The sequence below is a fragment of the Nilaparvata lugens genome, chromosome 10 (genome assembly GCF_014356525.2).
Source record: "Nilaparvata lugens isolate BPH chromosome 10, ASM1435652v1, whole genome shotgun sequence".
Lineage (NCBI taxonomy): Eukaryota > Metazoa > Arthropoda > Insecta > Hemiptera > Delphacidae > Nilaparvata > Nilaparvata lugens.
In genome coordinates, this window is record NC_052513.1 from 15,040,408 (window position 1) to 15,061,210 (window position 20,803).

Consider the following 20,803-nt stretch of genomic DNA (forward strand, 5'->3'; position numbering starts at 1 on the left):
AGAGAATATCAGACGAAGTAGAATAATGTTGAGTTCTTCCAACTGTTTCATGTACAGGTAGTTCTAAATTTTTTGTATTGTTTTAGGCAACCATAACTGTGTAGCAGTAATAAATAATTTCATCCCGAAATCGGAAGTCGATTATTACACAGTTACTAGAGGATTGGAGAAAGAACCGATTTTACCCCCCGCACTAGCAACTGCCTTTCACAAATTTATTATTAAAGTAAGTTATCATCATCCCTCCAATTTAATCACTTATATTAATAACTTGCAGGTAACCCATGCTCCGCAAGGGTCTATTTCAAAACTTGACAAACTGAAAACTTGACCGAGTGGAATCTTGAAGAGATTGAAATAGGCCTAGAACCATCCTCGGTTGATTAAGAATCTATATGCAAAATTTCAAGTTAATTTCAGTCCAGTAGTTTAGACGTGATATGCATCAAACATAATTTTCCTATCCCCGTACATTTATAAGCCAGTTCTTTCTTTTATCATAGTATAGATAAGTTCTTCAACTTGGTGCTAACCTAATAAAGTGACAACTCATATCTTGTTTAGAAGCCTTCCTCAACTTAATGCCAACCTGACGAAATTGGACTGGTTATTAATTTAGTTGTCAGTTTTAACCATCTGTTTCGAAGAAGTAGTCTCTCTTGATTATAGCTCTATATTAGCTTTTGGTAGGTATTCATGCCCCATGAATGGAATTTGAACATCTAGAAGAAAAATTGAAATTTGGGATTCGAGGTGCACGAGATTCATATTTCTAGATTCTATGTGCGAAATTTCGAGATCTAAATCATTCCTATTTTTCCGGTATGCAATCCACAAGTTGACATGTTTTGATGCGAACAAATACAACCCTACTCTCTCCTATTGTATATATTACTTTCAGAGTTTTTATAGCCTAGGTAATTAAATTAAGGTTTCATCAAAGTTTAAGCAAATTTAATCAAGACTAGGGAGAAGAAGAGTTTTGGGTTTATCCTGTTCATTTCTATAGTGAGGTCCACGTTATAATGGCAGTGTAGGAAGCTAGGAGAAAAGGGTTGCCAGATCTCAGCCTTGCCACCCAAACAGCTGATACTAGTATATCTGATCATTTGTTTATGACTAGAAGTGGTTATGTGAACAGTAGACCTCACGCAGTATTCTTATCCACAAGTACCTGATTGAAAACTAAGACCTTATGGAAATACAGCAATAGACTGGCTTCTCCACACATCTATGTATCACTTGTCAGCTGATTATGATGTATAATCTATAGTCGTTTTTTACTCTAATATTGGCGTATGAAGGAGGCTCCTTTTTCCTTATATATTATCCTTGAAATGCAAAATTTCCAAAAACCTTGTATATACGTCGACGCGCAATTAAAAAAGAAGCATACCTGTCAAATTTCATGAAAATCTATTACCGTGTTTCGCCGTAAATGCGCAACATATAAACATTTAAACATTAAGAGAAATGCCAAACCGTCGACTTGAATCTTAGACCTCACTTCTCTCGGTCAATTATTGAAAATAGTTAATCGTATTTTATTTGTCAAGAAAATATATTTTTTAAAGATGTAATAATAAATTTTCATGATTGAGATAAAATTTGTTAATTAGTTGAATTTCTACATTGTTGATAAACGATGTGGCAACATCGCAATGCGTGAAAGAGATAGCGGCATCTGCTATGTTGAACGATAGACAAGGATAGCAACACCATTGCAAATCACACACTCCCATTACCATATAGTGGACCGCACTATATCTGTATTTGAAGTTGTAATTGTGTAAATGAAATGAAATAAATAAAAATAGTTGTAATGTTTAATTATTTATTTATTAATTCTTACATTGATAGATACGATATCATTCTCAACTACGGAATGAATGATATTAGTTGTATAAGAGATTTTTTCGTTATTTTCAAACCTGATTATGAGTTCAAATGATTGCGTCTTTAACCCTTCTCATTATTTTTGAGCAGGTTAATGTCCATCCAGTACGGATTGCTCTGAATCTTCAGCCGACATTGATAACGAATTTGCCAGCTGTGAAGAAGGTGCTTGAAATCATGAGTGAGAAGGAGATATTCCAAAAGCAGGAAGCTAATGAGGTGATGGCCTTCAAGTTGCACTACCTTGGATTCATTGTGGGAGTTATCATCAAGCAAGGGTAACAACTAAATGATACACGCTTTTATCTTCTAACTGCTTTTACTAAGGCTGGTTACTAACGTAATATTTCACATATCTGATACGACTGTCAGAAGAACAAATAAATCTCTATCTATTTATACAGCAGTATTTCGTCTGCAGACCTATAGCGAGGTCCACGTTATAATGGCAGTGGAGAAATATATGAGATCAACGTTGCCGATTCTCTGCCTTGCCACTGTCTTCTATGTAGGATAGCTGATATCGGTATATCCGATTAAATGAAAAATACTAATAAATTGTCAAAAAACACAGATTTATTGATACTTAGAAAATCCGGCCAATCAAAGATTGTCAATCTCTGATAAACTCTTTAATGGTGTAATAACCGAAACCGGTCTTTCTAAGTATCAATAAATCTGTGTTTTTTGACAATTTCTTAGTCTTTTCCATTTAATATGAATAATTACCACAATATCAACTTCTCAACTACACAAAAAGTAAGTATTCATTGTCCATTCTTGTTTGAAATAAACAATTATATTTGTATTCTTCAAGAAAATATATTTTTTAATGATCCAATAGTATAATTTCATAATTGAGGTTAGATATTTTGTTAATTTATTATATTTTTACATTATTAAAAACCATCTGGCAACGTTGTCGGGCTAGAAAAGGATAGCGCTATCTGCTTTGACGAATGATAAGACAAGGATAGCAACTCCAATGTTGATCAAATACTGCCATTATAACGTGGACCTATACCGTGGTCGAAGCCACTAAAGCTGTGTTTTCGTAACGGGCAGAGCAGAATCGATTGCAGCGCACCCAGGCGGGCAGAAACAGTAACATTCAAAGAACTAGTTCTTTGACATGAATTTCGCTTTATGTGTTATGGGTAATGAACTTTTTGGGTTGTCCAAAAGGTAATTCTGAAATGATTATTGGAGATTTAATTCAATAAAGTGAATTAATTGCTTTTTAAAACTCAGATAACTTTTCCACAATTATTAGTTACTTCAATAATTATGCAAAATTCTATGCTTTATAGGCATGTCAATCTAAGAGTTAACTTTTCATTTCCTATGCTTGAAATTTGTAAGGGTAAATTATTTGAAATAACTGATTGTATTTCATTATTAATAAGATATTATTTTATTAACTAGAAGCATTCCATTATTAATAAGATATTATTATAATTATTTTATTAACTAGAATCAATTGCCTTCAGAGTCAATGCATGTTCTTTGAATCACATCGTTTATAGGTAGGCCTACCTACTATGAGTACCGTATTCAACTTCAAAGGCCTATTGAAGCTCTATCGAAAAAAAAATCAATAAATAAATAATAAATAAGTGCTTTAATTTTGGCATTTTTGGAATCTATGGGATATATTACACCAAGGGATATCAATATTGTAAACGTTTTTTAGGCAATTTTATTTTAGCAGTCCCCTTTTTGATCATTGGATGGGTACGGTCCCGGCTGATATACAATCATGTATAAGAATCGTGAGGCCAATGACTGCCTAAATCAATATGCCTTCTCAGGCAATGTTCAATTAGGGACTCCTCACCAGTAAAAGCTATACGAATATTGGAAATTATTATTATTATAGATTAACACATATGACATGTACAAAGTGTATTCAAACAGGCGAACTAATTCTAATAATTATTGTTGAGATAACTATATCTTGCTTTAATAAACGAGTTCTGTTATGGTACTTTAAATAACACATAGCCTATTTTAAAATGGATGAATATTTATTAATTATAGAAGGTAACTAGTACCCTTGTGATATTCCAAAATGAAACATGATTAGTTTCGACATTTTCAATAAGGACTCTCTTGACAATGACATAATTAGAAACTGGTCATGCTTATTTTGAATATTTTAGGGTAGGCCTACTAGTTATTTTCTACAATTAACCATTAAAGTTGCCCTATTAAAATTAATACTTTATTAGGGTATTAATTAGAATTAGAGTAGCCTTTCAAACTCCTTATTCACTATAATGTTCTAAAAGCTTATCAATTTTAATCAAAACCTTGGAAATATAGCCTAGAAGGTAGAATTGAAAGTGATTATATTTGATGTGGCTTGGAACATCATATTTTCAACTTTTGCTCAAGTTATTTTTCATATTCAAAGAATTATTACCCCTTCAATGCAGTAAATAAGTACTATTACTTAATTCTTAATACAATACATAATAATTGTGATACCCTATTTTATATCCAATTCAAGTCTATTATTTAACTACGTGTTACCTATAGCATTTGCCAGTCAGCAATGTTAATTAATTTTATTAGTTCCAAAAAAGCAGAAGACATACAGAACCAATAAAGTTGTTAATAAGAGTTCGATGCTTTTGGGTTAAATATAGTTTTAAAAATCCCTCAAGTATAAACAATTAAAACATATTTTATTAATTTCATGTCACTTGCTGTTTTCTTCAAAACTACCTGAATTGAAGCAGTTAGCAGGAGCGATCAGAAAAAGAAGATATTATTATGAATAACATGAAATAACACATCAAGATGTACTGAAAAAATGAATATATTTCTTAGATTAGTCCATCTCTTTCTTCTGTAGGCTACTACATCATACATGAATCATATCCATGGAATATTATTCATAGTTGATTTTCTTTGTCATCCTCTACTTCTGGCTGGTACATCACTAGGCCTGAAATCAAAAAGTTATAGATAATTTATTATTCATTATAAAAAAAAAACTTTGCAAAGTGAATTCTGAAATTGATTGTAATCTGTATAAGTTTTTAATTATATTTCTTGGGAAGGAACCCCCCAATAATGTTAAAGTAATATTATATGAGAAATTCCAATAAACCAACATTCAGTTGAATTATTATTAGCATCAATCTGTTAGTTGTGTAATTCTGAATGATTAAATAAATAAATCTCCATGCAGGAATTAGGATTAATCAGTGTGCCCCTAGGTCAAAAGAACTTGTTGATGAACAATATATTTTTGGATACCATGAACAATTATTTATTTATTTCTGTGGTCAGTAGACCTACTTCTCGACCGTTTGGTTTACTTAACTCTTCCAAAATGTACTGCATAAAGTAATTTTTAGTTCTACATTTAGAGAAACAAGTTTAATGAAACAGATGGAAATAATCAATAAATTAATTGCTTAATCTGAAATGATGATTATCTACAACATTATAAGTAGAACTAAGTGATTTGAAAATGAATACCAAACTGCAAATACATAAATCTCTCTCAGAACAATGTGGGTATTTCATCCATGAATTTAATCATAAATTTTAAAAGGTGGAATGACTGTCATTAAAAGCTATTATTCAGTGTTTTCTATCAGCACTTGCTGGGTGAATTTTTGAAGTCATCTATTCATAGTTATAATGTATGGTCATTTATAAAGTCATCATCCACTCAAGATCAAGATGGACAGTTGAGAAGAGTGTTTTAAAAAACAATTTTAACATCAAATTATTGATGTAATGTTATCACATTATTAGATAATGTTACATAAATTATTTCTTTATGGAAGGAATCCCAAATATTATGAATAACTCTATTCCTGAATGATAAGTGAATACATTGTTTTTTAAGCACTCTTCTCAACTGTCCATCTTGATCTCATGTGGTTTCACGTAGTTTCGAAATATTAAGATTTCCTGTAAGCTATTAATGATTTCAAAATTCAGTCAGTTTTTCTATTATTTTAGTCACGTACCATAGTTAAATCTTACTATTGAATATCTACCATCAAATCGATAATAAAACATTGAAGTGGATAAACCTTCTTAAAAAATGGGAAACTGTATAAAATGACATCGCCTATATCGTCCCCGTTCTGGCAAAACTCACTAACTACAAAAATGCTCATTTTCAGTAATGTATTTTGATAGGCTTAAAAAATGTAGTTCTTTGAGTAGGCAGAACTCACCATATGTTTTATTATTATTTCTATTTTTCCACTTTATTAGATCTCACTGAGTTGCTAGACTCATTTTTCTTGTCTGGCAAAATTCACCAAAGTCCTTTAGTTTTCAAGGAATCGCCTAGCAATTTTCACTTACCATCTCTAATGAGTTTTCATCCTCATGAATACAGAGCTTCATCAAGCACTATACATAAATTCACTATTCATCACTTCACTAAACATATTTCGTGATTTTTGCTTCCCACAAACTAATTATTAATGGATAGTGATAACATAATTTAGGAAATGGTGAGCAATATTTGCTGTTTGGTAGTCAGGCAAAACTCACCAAGTGTTATGTTCTTATAGGTAACTCAAAACTGTAGTTTTTGACTTGGTGAGTTTTGCCAGTATGGGGACGATATAAAGTTTAAAAAATGAGTGGAATTTTATCTTACCTAACTACTTATTCTAAGTATAGGTTCCAAAGAATTGTTCCATCCTGGTCAACAAAAAAGAATTCATATGCATTTCCTTTGAGCACATTCTCTTCAATATTTTGTTTGTAAATGGTAGGTACCTGAAAAAAGAAACATAATCTTTCAGCATATTCATTTTGGAGATAATGTGAAGTTAATCATCAATGATAAGACATAGTTTGGACTTTGAATAAATTAGAAGTGAACTGGGCCTCAATAAACTATTTACGTTAGATATAAATACTATAGCCTAAGTATATACTTACATTCATAGCACATAACAGAAAACACTTTAAAATTTTATAATATAAATTAAAACAGGTGACACACGACATAGATAGATTAAAAACACTGAAAAACTTACATTACACTCTCTGCTCGGTTGAGGAAGGGGATACAGTTCCTTAAAAATTTCCGATTATAATGTAAGTTTTTCAGTGTTTTTAATCTATCTATGTTGTGTGTCTCCTGTTTTAATTTATACTATTCACATTGATATACCTGGCATCACGCAATATATCGATCAATAGAGCATGAATAAGTTTTTCAAATACATTACTATTGTAGTTTTAAATGAGTTTGGTAGCAATGGTCAACCAGAAAAATAGTAGGCTACCTATTTTATATTTTTCCAATGGCAGTCTTTCAATATTCAATTACACTGACTCTGATCAAGTTATAACAATCTATTTAATATTGTTTCCAATTAATTTGAATTATAAATTAAGAGAAGATTAATTCATAGATAGGTACCAAAGACAAAGTAAATGTTCTAATAGTCAGTTAGTTTTGTTATTATATTGATAAACTATGGGTTTACAATATTTTGAGGTGCAACAAGGATAATGGAAGTTTAGGACTTAGAATGTAATGAAATACTTCTAAGTCAAATTATGATATTATTTTTAATAAATCTGTTTGTAAAAACTACTAGCTGCATTATAAAAAATGTATTTTGTGATTAGGCCAACTTACTGAAAGTGTAAAAGATTGTTAGCATGAAATGCTAAATGTTATCTTGGTTGAATGATGTTTTGAATCTGATTATTTAATGTTAATCTAATCAATCAATCTTGAATGAGTTTAAATCTAATCAGTTGATTAGATTTCTCTCTTTCTTGTGATAATTCTCTACAATACACAAACTAGCTAGTCTAGGATTTACATTATTATTAAATACTACAAATTAAACATTAAAAAAAGAAATAAATAAACTTTTGTCAACTTCTAACCTCTTGAAAAATGAAAAAGATAGCAATTTAGGCCTAGAGACTAGGTTATTAAAGGCCTACTACAGTGGGCTACCTGAATAAAAATTGCAAACATGCTAGTAGGCTACTCATAAAATTTATATCAAATAATTGTGTACGGTAGATCTCTAGCTTACTTTATTATGAGAAATTTAAGTGTACTTACTTGAATCCTCTATTACATCAGCAATTTCTAACCATATTCTATTTTTCAAATAGGCAATTCGTTGTGCAGGTCTGGAAAGTACAAAACTTTGAACTTCGAAAATTTCACGCCTTTCTGTTGCAAATCCATTTTCAATTTATCTTGTAAAAATTATAAGAATAAAGAAACCAATAGAAATATTTTATACCTCAATTTTCCACTGCAAATTAATTTCACAGTATAATAGTAGCAATCCGAAATCTGACAACCAATATCAAAACAAACCATCCAACAATTAAAGATTGAGGTTAAAAAGAACATGGCGTCTGATCCACAGAAAGATTTATTCTGCCGGTGTCACGTGATCAGAGCAGAAAAGTGATTCGAAGCTGTCTGTTCTCGTCGACAGAATCCCGAAATTAGTTCTTTTTCGACAAAACGGTTCACGAGCAGTGATCGGTCGAAGCAAAATAGCATTGTGTTGATAGGCCTTATAAAGAACGGCAAGATGAACGACAGTTCGTCTCTGATGTGAACAGTTCTTTTTTTCTGCTCAACTTTCTGCCGATGGGTGAATACTCCCATAAGAACCAATGTTAATTTAAAGTGAATTCTGTCGTCTGCCCGTTACGAAAACACACCTTTAAGCTGTGTTTTCGTAACGGGCAGAAGCAGAATCGATTGCAGCGCACCCAGGCGGGCAGAAACAGTAACATTCAAAGAACTAGTTCTTTGACATGAATTTTGCTTTATGTGTTAAGGGTAATGAACTTTTTGGGTTGTCCAAAAGGTAATTCTGAAATGATTATTGGAGATTTAATTCAATAAAGTGAATTAATTGCTTTTTAAAACTCAGATAACTTTTCCACAATTATTAGTTACTTCAATAATTATGCAAAATTCTATGATTTATAGGCATGTCAATCTAAGAGTTAACTTCATTTCCTATGCTTGAAATTTGTGAGGGTAAATTATTTGAAGTAACTGATTGTATTTCATTATTAATAAGATATTATTTTATTAACTAGAAGCATTCAATTATTAATAAGATATTATTATAATTATTTTATTAACTAGAATCAATTGCCTTCAGAGTCAATGCATGTTCTTTGAATCACATCGTTTATAGGTAGGCCTACCTACTATGAGTACCGTATTCAACTTCAAAGGCCTATTGAAGCTCTATCGAAAAAAAATCAATAAATAAATAATAAATAAGTGCTTTAATTTTGGCATTTTTGGAATCTATGGGATATATTACACCAAGGGATATCAATATTGTAAACGTTTTTTAGACAATTTTATTTTAGCAGTCCCCTTTTTGATCATTGGATGGGTACGGTCCCGGCTGATATACAATCATGTATAAGAATCGTGAGGCCAATTGACTGCCTAAATCAATATGCCTTCTCAGGCAATGTTCAATTAGGGACTCCTCACCAGTAAAAGCTATACGAATATTGGAAATTATTATTATTATAGATTAACACATATGACATGTACAAAGTGTATTCAAACAGGCGAATTAATTCTAATAATTATTGTTGAGATAACTATATCTTGCTTTAATAAACGAGTTCTGTTATGGTACTTTAAATAACACATAGCCTATTTTAAAATGGATGAATATTTATTAATTATAGAAGGTAACTAGTACCCTTGTGATATTCCAAAATGAAACATGATTAGTTTCGACATTTTCAATAAGGACTCTCTTGACAATGACATAATTAGAAACTGGTCATGCTTATTTTGAATATTTTAGGGTAGGCCTACTAGTTATTTTCTACAATTAACCATTAAAGTTGCCCTATTAAAATTAATACTTTATTAGGGTATTAATTAGAATTAGAGTAGCCTTTCAAACTCCTTATTCACTATAATGTTCTAAAAGCTTATCAATTTTAATCAAAACCTTGGAAATATAGCCTAGAAGGTAGAATTGAAAGTGATTATATTTGATGTGGCTTGGAACATCATATTTTCAACTTTTGCTTAAGTTATTTTTCATATTCAAAGAATTATTACCCCTTCAATGCAGTAAATAAGTACTATTACTTAATTCTTAATACAATACATAATAATTGTGATACCCTATTTTATATCCAATTCAAGTCTATTATTTAACTACGTGTTACCTATAGCATTTGCCAGTCAGCAATGTTAAATAATTTTATTAGTTCCAAAAAAGCAGAAGACATACAGAACCAATAAAGTTGTTAATAAGAGTTCGATGCTTTTGGGTTAAATATAGTTTTAAAAATCCCTCAAGTATAAACAATTAAAACATATTTTATTAATTTCATGTCACTTGCTGTTTTCTTCAAAACTACCTGAATTGAAGCAGTTAGCAGGAGCGATCAGAAAAAGAAGATATTATTATGAATAACATGAAATAAACACATCAAGATGTACTGAAAAAATGAATATATTTCTTAGATTAGTCCATCTCTTTCTTCTGTAGGCTACTACATCATACATGAATCATATCCATGGAATATTATTCATAGTTGATTTTCTTTGTCATCCTCTACTTCTGGCTGGTACATCACTAGGCCTGAAATCAAAAAGTTATAGATTAGTTATAAAAAAAAACTTTGCAAAGTGAATTCTGAAATTGATTGTATTCTGTATAAGTTTTTAATTATATTTCTTGGGAAGGAACCCTCCAATAATGACAAAGTAATATTATATGAGAAATTCCAATAAACCAACATTCAGTTGAATTATTATTAGCATGAATCTGTTAGTTGTGTAATTCTGAATGATTGAATAAATAAATCTCCATGCAGGAATTGGGATTAATCAGTGTGCCCCTAGGTCAAAAGAACTTGTTGGTGAACAATATATTTTTGGATACCATGAACAATTATTTATTTATTTCTGTGGTCAGTAGGCCTACTTCTCGACCGTTTGGTTTACTTAACTCTTCCAAAATGTACTGCATAAAGTAATTTTTAGTTCTACATTTAGAGAAACAAGTTTAATGAAACAAATGGAAATAATCAATAAATTAATTGCTTAATCTGGAATGATGATTATCTACAACATTATAAGTAGAACTAAGTGATTTGAAAATGAATACCAAACTGCAAATATACATAAATCTCTCTCAGAACAATGTGGGTATTTCATCCATGAATTTGATCATAAATTTTAAAAGGTGGAATGACTGTCATTAAAAGCTATTATTCAGTGTTTTCTACCAGCACTTGCTGGGTGAATTTTTGAAGTCATCTATTCATAGTTCTAATGTATGGTCATTTATAAAGTCATCATCCACTCAAGATCAAGATGGACAGTTGAGAAGAGTGTTTTAAAAACAATTTTAACATCAAATTATTGATGTAATGTTATCACATTATTAGATAATGTTACATAAATTATTTCTTTATGGAAGGAATCCCAAATATTATGAATAACTCTATTCCCTGAATGATAAGTGAATACATTGTTTTTTAAGCACTCTTCTCAACTGTCCATCTTGATCTCATGTGGTTTCACGTAGTTTCGAAATATTAAGATTTCCTGTAAGCTATTAATGATTTCAAAATTCAGTCAGTTTTTCTATTATTTTAGTCACATACCATAGTTAAATCTTACTATTTGAATATCTACCATCAAATCGATAATAAAACATTGAAGTGGATAAACCTTTTTAAAAAATGGGAAACTGTATAAAATGACATCGCCTATATAAAGTTTAAAAATGAGTGGAATTTTATCTTACCTAACTAACTTATTCTAAGTATAGGTTCCAAAGAATTGTTCCATCCTGGTCAACAAGAAAGAATTCATATGCATTTCCTTTGAGCACATTCTCTTCAATATTTTGTTTGTAAATGGTACCTGAAAAAAGAAACATAATCTTTCAGCATATTCATTTTGGAGATAATGTGAAGTTAATCATCAATGATAAGACATAGTTTGGACTTTGAATAAATTAGAAGTGAACTGGGCCACAATAAACTATTTACATTAGATATAAATACTATAAGTATATACTTACATTCATAGCACATAACAGAAAACACTTTAAAGTTTTATATATAAATTAAAACAGGTGACACACGACATAGATAGATTAAAAACACTGAAAAACTTACATTACACTCTCTGCTCGGTTGAGAAAGGGGACACAGTTCCTTAAAAATTTCCGATTATAATGTAAGTTTTTCAGTGTTTTTAATCTATCTATGTTGTGTGTCTCCTGTTTTAATTTATACTATTCACATTGATATACCTGGCATCACGCAATATATCGATCAATAGAGCATGAATAAGTTTTTCAAATACATTACTATTGTAGTTTTAAATGAGTTTGGTAGCAATGGTCAACCAGAAAAATAGTACCTATTTTATATTTTTCCAATGGCAGTCTTTCAATATTCAATTACACTGACTCTGATCAAGTTATAACAATCTATTTAATATTGTTTCCAAGTAATTTTGAATTAAAAATTAAGAGAAGATTAATTCATAGATAGGTACCAAAGACAAAGTAAATGTTCTAATAGTCAGGTTAGTTTTGTTATTATATTGATAAACTATGGGTTTACAATATTTTGAGGTGCAACAAGGATAATGGAAGTTTAGGACTTAGAATATAATGAAATACTTCTAAGTCAAATTATGATATTATTTTTAATAAATCTGTTTGTGAAAACTACTAGCTGCATTATAAAAAATGTATTTTGTGATTAGGCCAACTTACTGAAAGTGTAAAAGATTGTTAGCATGAAATGCTGAATGTTATCTTGCTTGAATAATGTTTTGAATCTGATTATTTAATGTTAATCTAATCAATCAATCTTGAATGAGTTTAAATCTAATCAGTTGATTGTATTTCTCTCTTTCTTGTGATAATTCTCTGCCATACACAAACTAGCTAGTCTAGGATTTACATTATTATTAAATACTACAAATTAAACATTAAAAAAAGAAATAAATAAACTTTTGTCAACTTCTAACCTCTTGAAAAATGAAAAAGATAGCAATTTAGGCCTAGAGACTAGGTTATTAAAGGCCTACTACAGTGGGCTACCTGAATAAAAATTGCAAACATGCTAGTAGGCTACTCATAAAATTTATATCAAATAATTGTGTACGGTAGATCTCTAGCTTACTTTATTATGAGAAATTTAAGTGTACTTACTTGAATCCTCTATTACATCAGCAATTTCTAACCATATTCTATTTTTCAAATAGGTAATTCGTTGTGCAGGTCTGGAAAGTACAAAACTTTGAACTTCGAAAATTTCACGCCTTTCTGTTGTAAATCCATTTTCAATTTCTCTTGTAAAAATTATAAGAATAAAGAAACCAATAGAAATATTTTATACCTCAATTTTCCACTGCAAATTAATTTCACAGTATAATAGTAGCAATCCGAAATCTGACAACCAATATCAAAACAAACCATCCAACAATTAAAGATTGAGGTTAAAAAGAACATGGCGTCTGATCCACAGAAAGATTATTCTGCCGGTGTCACGTGATCAGAGCAGAAAAGTGATTCGAAGCTGTCTGTTCTCGTCGACAGAATCCCGAAATTAGTTCTTTTTCGACAAAACGGTTCACGAGCAGTGATCGGTCGAAGCAAAATAGCATTGTGTTGATAGGCCTTATAAAGAACGGCAAGATGAACGACAGTTCGTCTCTGATTTGAACAGTTCTTTTTTTCTGCTCAACTTTCTGCCGATGGATGAATACTCCCATAAGAACCAATGTTAATTTCAAGTGAATTCTGTCGTCTGCCCGTTACGAAAACACGGCTTAACTTTCAGGTTCTCGACTGTATAGACGCAATACCTACTATTACTATTACTATAAGTAATAGTAGGTATTGCGTATGGGCATGTGAAACCTTACGCTAGTAGGTAGCCTTATGGAAGTAGTTATTGCTGGAACGAATACTAGGTTGATGAACTGACAAATACTATAATGATTAACTGACAAATACTAGAATACTAAGAGACTTGAGGCTATAGTGGAGTCCACGTTATTCTGGCAGTATTTGACCAACATTGGTGTTGCTGTCTTGTTTATCATTCGAAAAAGCAGATAGCGCTATCCTTTTCTAGCCAGACAACGTTGCCAGATCGTTTTTAATAATGTAAAAAATATAATAAATTAACAAAATATCTAACCTCAATATTATGAAATTGTATTATTGGATCATTAATATATATTAACAATATATTTTCTTGAAGAATACAAATATAATTGTTTATTTCAAACAAGAATGGACAATGAATATTTACCTACGCTTTACTAGAGCTAACCTTCACTATCTCCGCAACGTTGCTAGATCGTTTTACTACGATGTTGAAAAATAATTAACAAAATATATCTCAATTATTATGAAAATTTATTATTTAACAATTGAAATATCATATTTTATTGACGAATAGAATATATTGATTATATTAAACAAGATCCTCTGTAGAAGGCAGTGGCAAGGCAGAGAATCGACTATGCTGTTCTCCTATCTTCCTCTACTGCTATTGTAACTTGGACCTCACTATAGTGTATAACACTTATTTATTATCTTAGTTGTACTTGCTTATTACCTCATTCTATTTTTGATTGTTCAGCCCTTTTCCACTGAAAACTTTCTGTGTTGTGAAGGTAATGTTGTGGTAGATATCCATATTTAATGAAAACGATAGTATTGTCGAAACTACTTATTCATCACAATTTTTTGTTGAGGATGATGCCCACATGATGTCTAGGCTTGTGCTTTTGTCAATGAGACTGTTGATTATGAGATTTAAGACACTGGATTTGGTTGTTACACCATTATCAATTTCTAGTTACCGTTCCACTGATTTCAAGTAATTAATGTCTATTTTAGGAAGAGTAATGTTTCTTTAAATAATAATGTACGTGAATCTTTCATCGATTACATACATTATCACTAGTAGTTCTGTGAACAGTAGACCTCACGCAGTATTCACATCCACAAGTACCAGATGTCAACTGTTTTAAATGTTAACAAACTCAGTTCACGTTTGAATTTGTATTTCATATGATATAATTCATCCAGTTCCGTGATGATCTTTCTATTTGATGAAAATTAATTTTTTAGAATAAAAAATATTACAATTTCTCCAGCATTATTTAGTTTATTTGTTTATTTTTATTCACCTATTAAATTAGTCTTTTCGAATGTGAGAATATTGATACTGATGGGCATGCATAATAATACCATGACTGCAAAACAAAATATTGAAACCAAAGACCTTAAAGCTGCGCTTAGACCAAATTTATTAAAAAAATGTTAATAACTCAATCCTTTCAGATTATATTAGATTGAACATAACTTATCATACACATGATGAACATATTTATGTGTTTGTCAACTTCCGTTGAATCTAATAGAATCTATAAGGATTAAGTTATAACCATTTTGTTAATAGCTGTGGTGTAAACCCAGCTTAAAGATGCATACCTATTTAATGTCTTTGATTGAAACTATTGTAGACCTTATACAAATACAGTAATAGACTGGCTTCTCCACACATCTGTGTAATCACTTGTCAGCTGATTTATGATGAATAATTCTATAGTCTGATTTTTACTCTAATATTGGCGTATGAAGGAGGCTCCTTTTTCCTTATATATTATCCTTGAAATGCAAAATTTCCAAAAACCTTGTTTATACGTCGACGCGCAATTTAAAAAGGAACATACCTGTCAAATTTCATGAAAATCTATTACCGCGTTTTGTCGTAAATGCGCAACATATAAATATATAAACATTTAAACATTAAGAGAAATGCAAAACCGTCGACTTGAATCTTAGACCTCACTTCGTTCGGTCAATTAGTTGACATTATTGAAGAATTCTTTTTGAAATCCCATGAAAATTTAATCGGTTCGTTTTGTTTACAGTTGTGAGCCATCTGTGATTGAACTGCTAGTGAAGAAAATCTTGCAACCAGTTCGAGGTGAGAAGTATCTGGACAGACTGATTCGCGATTGTGTGCGGGAGTTCACGTTCAGGGAGAGTGCATTGTTCAGACAGGTTGGTACAAACGTGATGTATGGCCGTTTTTACACTTTACGATTCCTTGACTACACGACACACGATACGACAGGAAGCTCTCCTCCGATTGGTTGACTCCAGACACGTTAACCACTTAACCACTTCCAGACACGTTAACCTTGACTACACGACACACTGTACGACAGGAAGCTCTCCTCCGATTGGTTGATTCCAGACACGTTAACCTAATCAGCCAATCGGAGAGCTTCCCGTCGTGTCTTGTCGTCGAGGAATCAGTAAGTGTGTTTCCCACTGTAGGTCAAAGATCTGTCATAAATTGATAGATTAATAATTACAGCAATGTACAGTAGAATCATGTGTAACAATTAAGGATTGTTTGTTTTATTATCATGGTCCCTGTAGAAAAATCAATCGAGAAAGGTTATTATGAACAAATGAAAATTTCTATTTCCAAAAATTGATATTTGAAGTCTCATAAAAAATATCAAAGTTACAATATTCCCAATATTTTATGCTGCAAGTGTTTAGTGCTTGTACTCAGGCCCCTGTTTCATAAAAACTTAGAAGTCCTGTAATACAGGAACAGCTGATTTTATCGGCTATATTGAGCATGTAATTGGAATGGTGATTCTCCTGTATTACAGGACTTGTAGCTTTCATGAAACAGACCCCTGTTTATAATATTCTGCAATTATTCAATCAAGTTTTCTGTGAATATTGATATATTATAGTTGGACTTGGAAGGTCAAATTCAACTCCTAATTTGACATTTTTGGAATACAAAAGGAATATCTAAACATTCTCTCATTTGTTACATTTTACCTAATATGCTATAATCAGGATCTGGTTTACCATTTCTAAAGTTTATTTATAAATTTCAAACAAATTAGTTTATCATATTACTGTCATTTGAATTTTCAAAATAATTATCAAGTTGTGACTTATACCATAGAGAAACGATAGCATGATTAGATATCCCATGGTATAGGGAATTTATGTCGCAACTTTTACTGTTATCTCAAGCCGATTACTGTCGATTATTGTCAATTTTCACTGTTTTGTTGGGGTGATAGTGTATGAATGGCACAATTTGAGAGACTACCAGCGTCACACAGCTGCATAGGAAAGAACTGAGTGAACTATCGGCTGGGATAACAGTAAAAGTTGCGACATAAACGCCCTATACCATGGGATATCTACTTATGCTATCGTTTCTCTATGCTTATACATTATCTTTTGTAATCAAGTTGTCAATGGGTCATATGAATAAAGTTGACCATTTGCTCATACTTCTAAAATATGGAACATTTGCTTCATTTTCTATGAATAAACGTGAGCAAAACCTTTTGCTCATGCTCATCAAAAAAATAGTTTGAGCATTTGCTCAAAAGTAAAAGCTTTTGCTCAAAATTGTATGAATAAACTAGAGCATTTGCTCAAATTTTGAAGCAAATGCTTCAAAAAAGGTGAGTCTAGTCTAGAGCAGCTTATCACCTTTTGCTCATAGTAAAATGGCTCAACTAATTCGTATGAGGAAGAGGAAACTATACCAGATACTATCACAACAATAGTGTAGAACTATAAAACTCTTTTTAGATCGTTCGTTCGTTCGTTCGTGTCAGGTGATTATACTTGTATTATATGCCTAAATTAGAATAGTAATCCACTGTTATAGCAGCTTCGTCATTAAAATTAAAGAGGTCTTGTCGATTGCATGCTGGTGCAAGACGGCACTTTAGGAGGTGGTCATCTGACTGGATGTCTCCACAGTCACAATAAGGATCATCAATCTGCCTCCAAGTAGTGCGGTTTTCTTTAGTGCAAGCACACTCTGCTCTAAGGCGGTTCAGAGTTTTCCATTTACTGTACGGTAGCTCTGCTCCTGCTGGCAGTTGCTCCCTCAGCACTGAGTCAGTGGCATCTGCACCCTCATGCCAGAGTCGAATTCTTTCTTGTGGTGCTGAGGAGCCCAGCTCCTGTGTCTCTGTTAGAAAGCTGCGACGGGACTTCAAACGGTGAATTGCAGGGGTATGGCCAAACATTGGATGCCTTTCATCATTAGCTTGGCGAGTTCGCTCGGCCCTACCTGCTATCTCTCTCCGGATTGATGGAGGGGCTATCCCACTCAGTTGGTAGAGGTAGTGAGTTTTAGTTGGTTTTAGGCAGCCAGTCACAATCCGGCAGCTTTCGTTGAGAGCCACGTCTACCTTCTTAGCATGGGCTGAGCGACCCCACACAGGACAAGCATATTCACCAGTGGAGAAACACAGGGCTAAGGCTGTTGTTCGCAGGGTGTGAGCATCAGCACCCCAGGCAGACCCAACCAGCTTGCGTAAGAGTGCATTTCTGGAGTTGACCTTCTTTTTCGTTTTTTCACAGTGAGCTTTGAATGTCAGGCTTCTGTCCAATTGAACACCAAGATAAGTTGGGTTTGCCACATGTGTCAGCTGCTGGCCAGACCAAAAGATTTTAAGCTCCCTTTGGGCTTCTTGTTTCTGAGGTGGAAAGCACTTACTACAGTCTTTGTTGTGTTCACCTTCAGGAGATTTGCTTTGTAGTATTTGACTAAATCTGGAATGAAACTATTCAGCTTGTCTTCGACTTCTTTAAAGGTGTTTCCTTTGGCTGCTACTGCCAGGTCATCAGCATAAATGAAATGTTTTGTGCTGTCTCCAATAGGTTGGTCATTCACAAAAACATTGAAAAGGGCAGGAGCCAGGACACTTCCTTGTGGTAGTCCATTCTTTTGTTTGTACCACTTGCTACAATTGTTCTTTATATGGACTTGGAAACGTCTATCAGTGAGCATCAAGCGGATAACCTTTATCAAACTGTAATCGTATGTCACATTATATAGTTTGTGAAGGAGTTGTCTATGATTAATTGTGTCGTACGCTGCTGACAGATCAACCAGAACCATGCCACTAACCTTCTTCTCCTGGAAACCATCCTCAATGTATTTAGTCAGGTTTAGTACTTGGCCTGTACATGATTTTCCTGGGCGGAAACCAGCTTGTTGAGGGATTAATTTGCTCTCTATAAGAGAAGATATTCTATTGAGGATAACTCTCTCGAAAAGTTTATACAAATTGGACAGAAGTGAGATTGGTCGATAGGATTTTGGGCACTCAGGGTCCTTTCCAGGTTTGCAAACTGCAATGACTTTTGATTTCTTCCAAATTGCAGGTATGCGCTCTTGGACTATGACGTTATTGAATAAGTCTGTGATCCACATCTTTGCTGCAGGGCCAAGGTGGAGGAGTTGCTCATTAAACACCTCATCTATGCCTGGAGACTTGCGAGGCATCAGTAATCTTAATGCAGATTCAATTTCATCTACTCTCAGTGGGACCTGGAAGATGTTGGTTTCTCTATTATGACATCTTATGATTTTCTTCTGCCTGATTCTATTCACAGGTTTACCATTCTCAATCAACACGTGAGCCACTTGCTTAGGAGAAACATTTGTATGGAGGCTTTTTGGTTGACTCTCACAGTTCAGCTTCCTAATGAGTTGCCAAGCTTTGTAGCTATTCCTCTTCATGTCCACTCTCTCGCCATCTGCGTTTGTTACTGGGTAACCCCATTTCTCACTATGGCTATTGAAGTCTCCCACTACAATTTTACACTCCTTGTTGTTGAAATTTTGGGTGCTGCTGAAGTCAAAGTCGACTCCTGGAGGTTTATACACTGATGTGACTGTGCAGTTAGATAGTTCCAATGTGATTATTTCAATGTTATTATTATTTGTTGCGTATGAGGATATCACTTTCAAGTCATTTCTGACAAAAATACAGCTACCGTATTGCCTGTGAGGGATCTCTGAAACCAGTTCCATGCCATGTATATTGGGTCTGCTTTGAGCATCAGTTCTATGTGTCTCTTGTAGGCACAGCACATCACATCGACGTGTCTTACAAATATTACTAAGTATGTCTTCCTTAATACGAGATAAGCCCTCAATATTGATTGAGATTGTCACAAGGGGTGGCCCTGACAAGGGCCGTTTAGAGGCATATATTCTTGTATCACCTGTATTGGCTGCATTTTGTTCTCCAACTGCTAATATAAAACTTTGGTGAAACTCTTTGAGAGCGCGAAGAGTATCCATTTTCGAAATCATGTCGTATGCAGTTGGTCCAGGGGCACCACGTGGAGGAACAGCCTCACCCCTTGAATCTTTTAGATTCAACCATGATATATATCACCATTATTCCTAAAAAGAATAAATACAAAAGCTACCTGTTATAAAGATAGCCATCACAAAATAGGAAATAGGCATTTAAGAATATGAGAGTGTAGACGATTATAAGAAGGCTATTGATATTATAAGAATATGCTGAAGATTATTATAGAGATGACATTTTTTCACGCTATTATTTCAAAATTCTAAACTAAACTAACCTAAAACTGTATCCATAAATAGAAAACAGAGCAGACGACGCAAACACAAGCGGTTCCCCCTGTTTGCATATTTAGCGCTTCCGTGAGCTATAAATACAATTAAGGCTACAAAAGCGAATCAGCTGATGAAAAATCTTTAAAATACGTGAGCATTTGCTCCAGAGTTCAGGAGCATAAGGTAAAGCTTATTCATATCAAAATGAGCAAATGCTTTTGCTTCTACCTTTTGCTCATGAGCAAAACCTTATGCTCAATGCTTTTGCTCATGAGCATTTGCTCTGGTTTTATTCTTATGGGCCAATATGTTAGCTGTTTCCATTCATTTATTTTATTTTTTTCATGGGCAATAGATACAGTCCAGATGTAAACAACAGGCATTTGCCCAAAACTGCTTTTAACCTTGATTTAAAATAAACAGTCCAGAGGCTATGTAGAGT

General features: G+C 32.7%; 1 protein-coding gene and 1 long non-coding RNA gene across 2 annotated transcripts in view; one reads left to right on the forward strand and one right to left on the reverse strand.

Annotated features, from left to right (window-relative positions):
• The window catches only part of LOC120353284 (ankyrin repeat and MYND domain-containing protein 2-like), a 32,770-nt gene that overhangs the window by 7,990 nt on the left and 3,977 nt on the right, over nt 1-20,803 (forward strand). The window contains exons 3-5 of the mRNA XM_039436404.1: nt 87-226; nt 1,987-2,174; nt 15,848-15,980. Of these exons, the coding sequence (XP_039292338.1) occupies nt 87-226; nt 1,987-2,174; nt 15,848-15,980 (461 nt within the window). The remainder of the gene's footprint in view (nt 1-86; nt 227-1,986; nt 2,175-15,847; nt 15,981-20,803) is intronic.
• Nucleotides 10,402-13,672, reverse strand: LOC120353285. The gene is made up of 3 exons (XR_005572273.1): nt 13,107-13,672; nt 11,682-11,800; nt 10,402-10,508 (listed from the first exon to the last, which is right to left on the reverse strand). It is a non-coding gene; the product is annotated as an uncharacterized LOC120353285 (long non-coding RNA).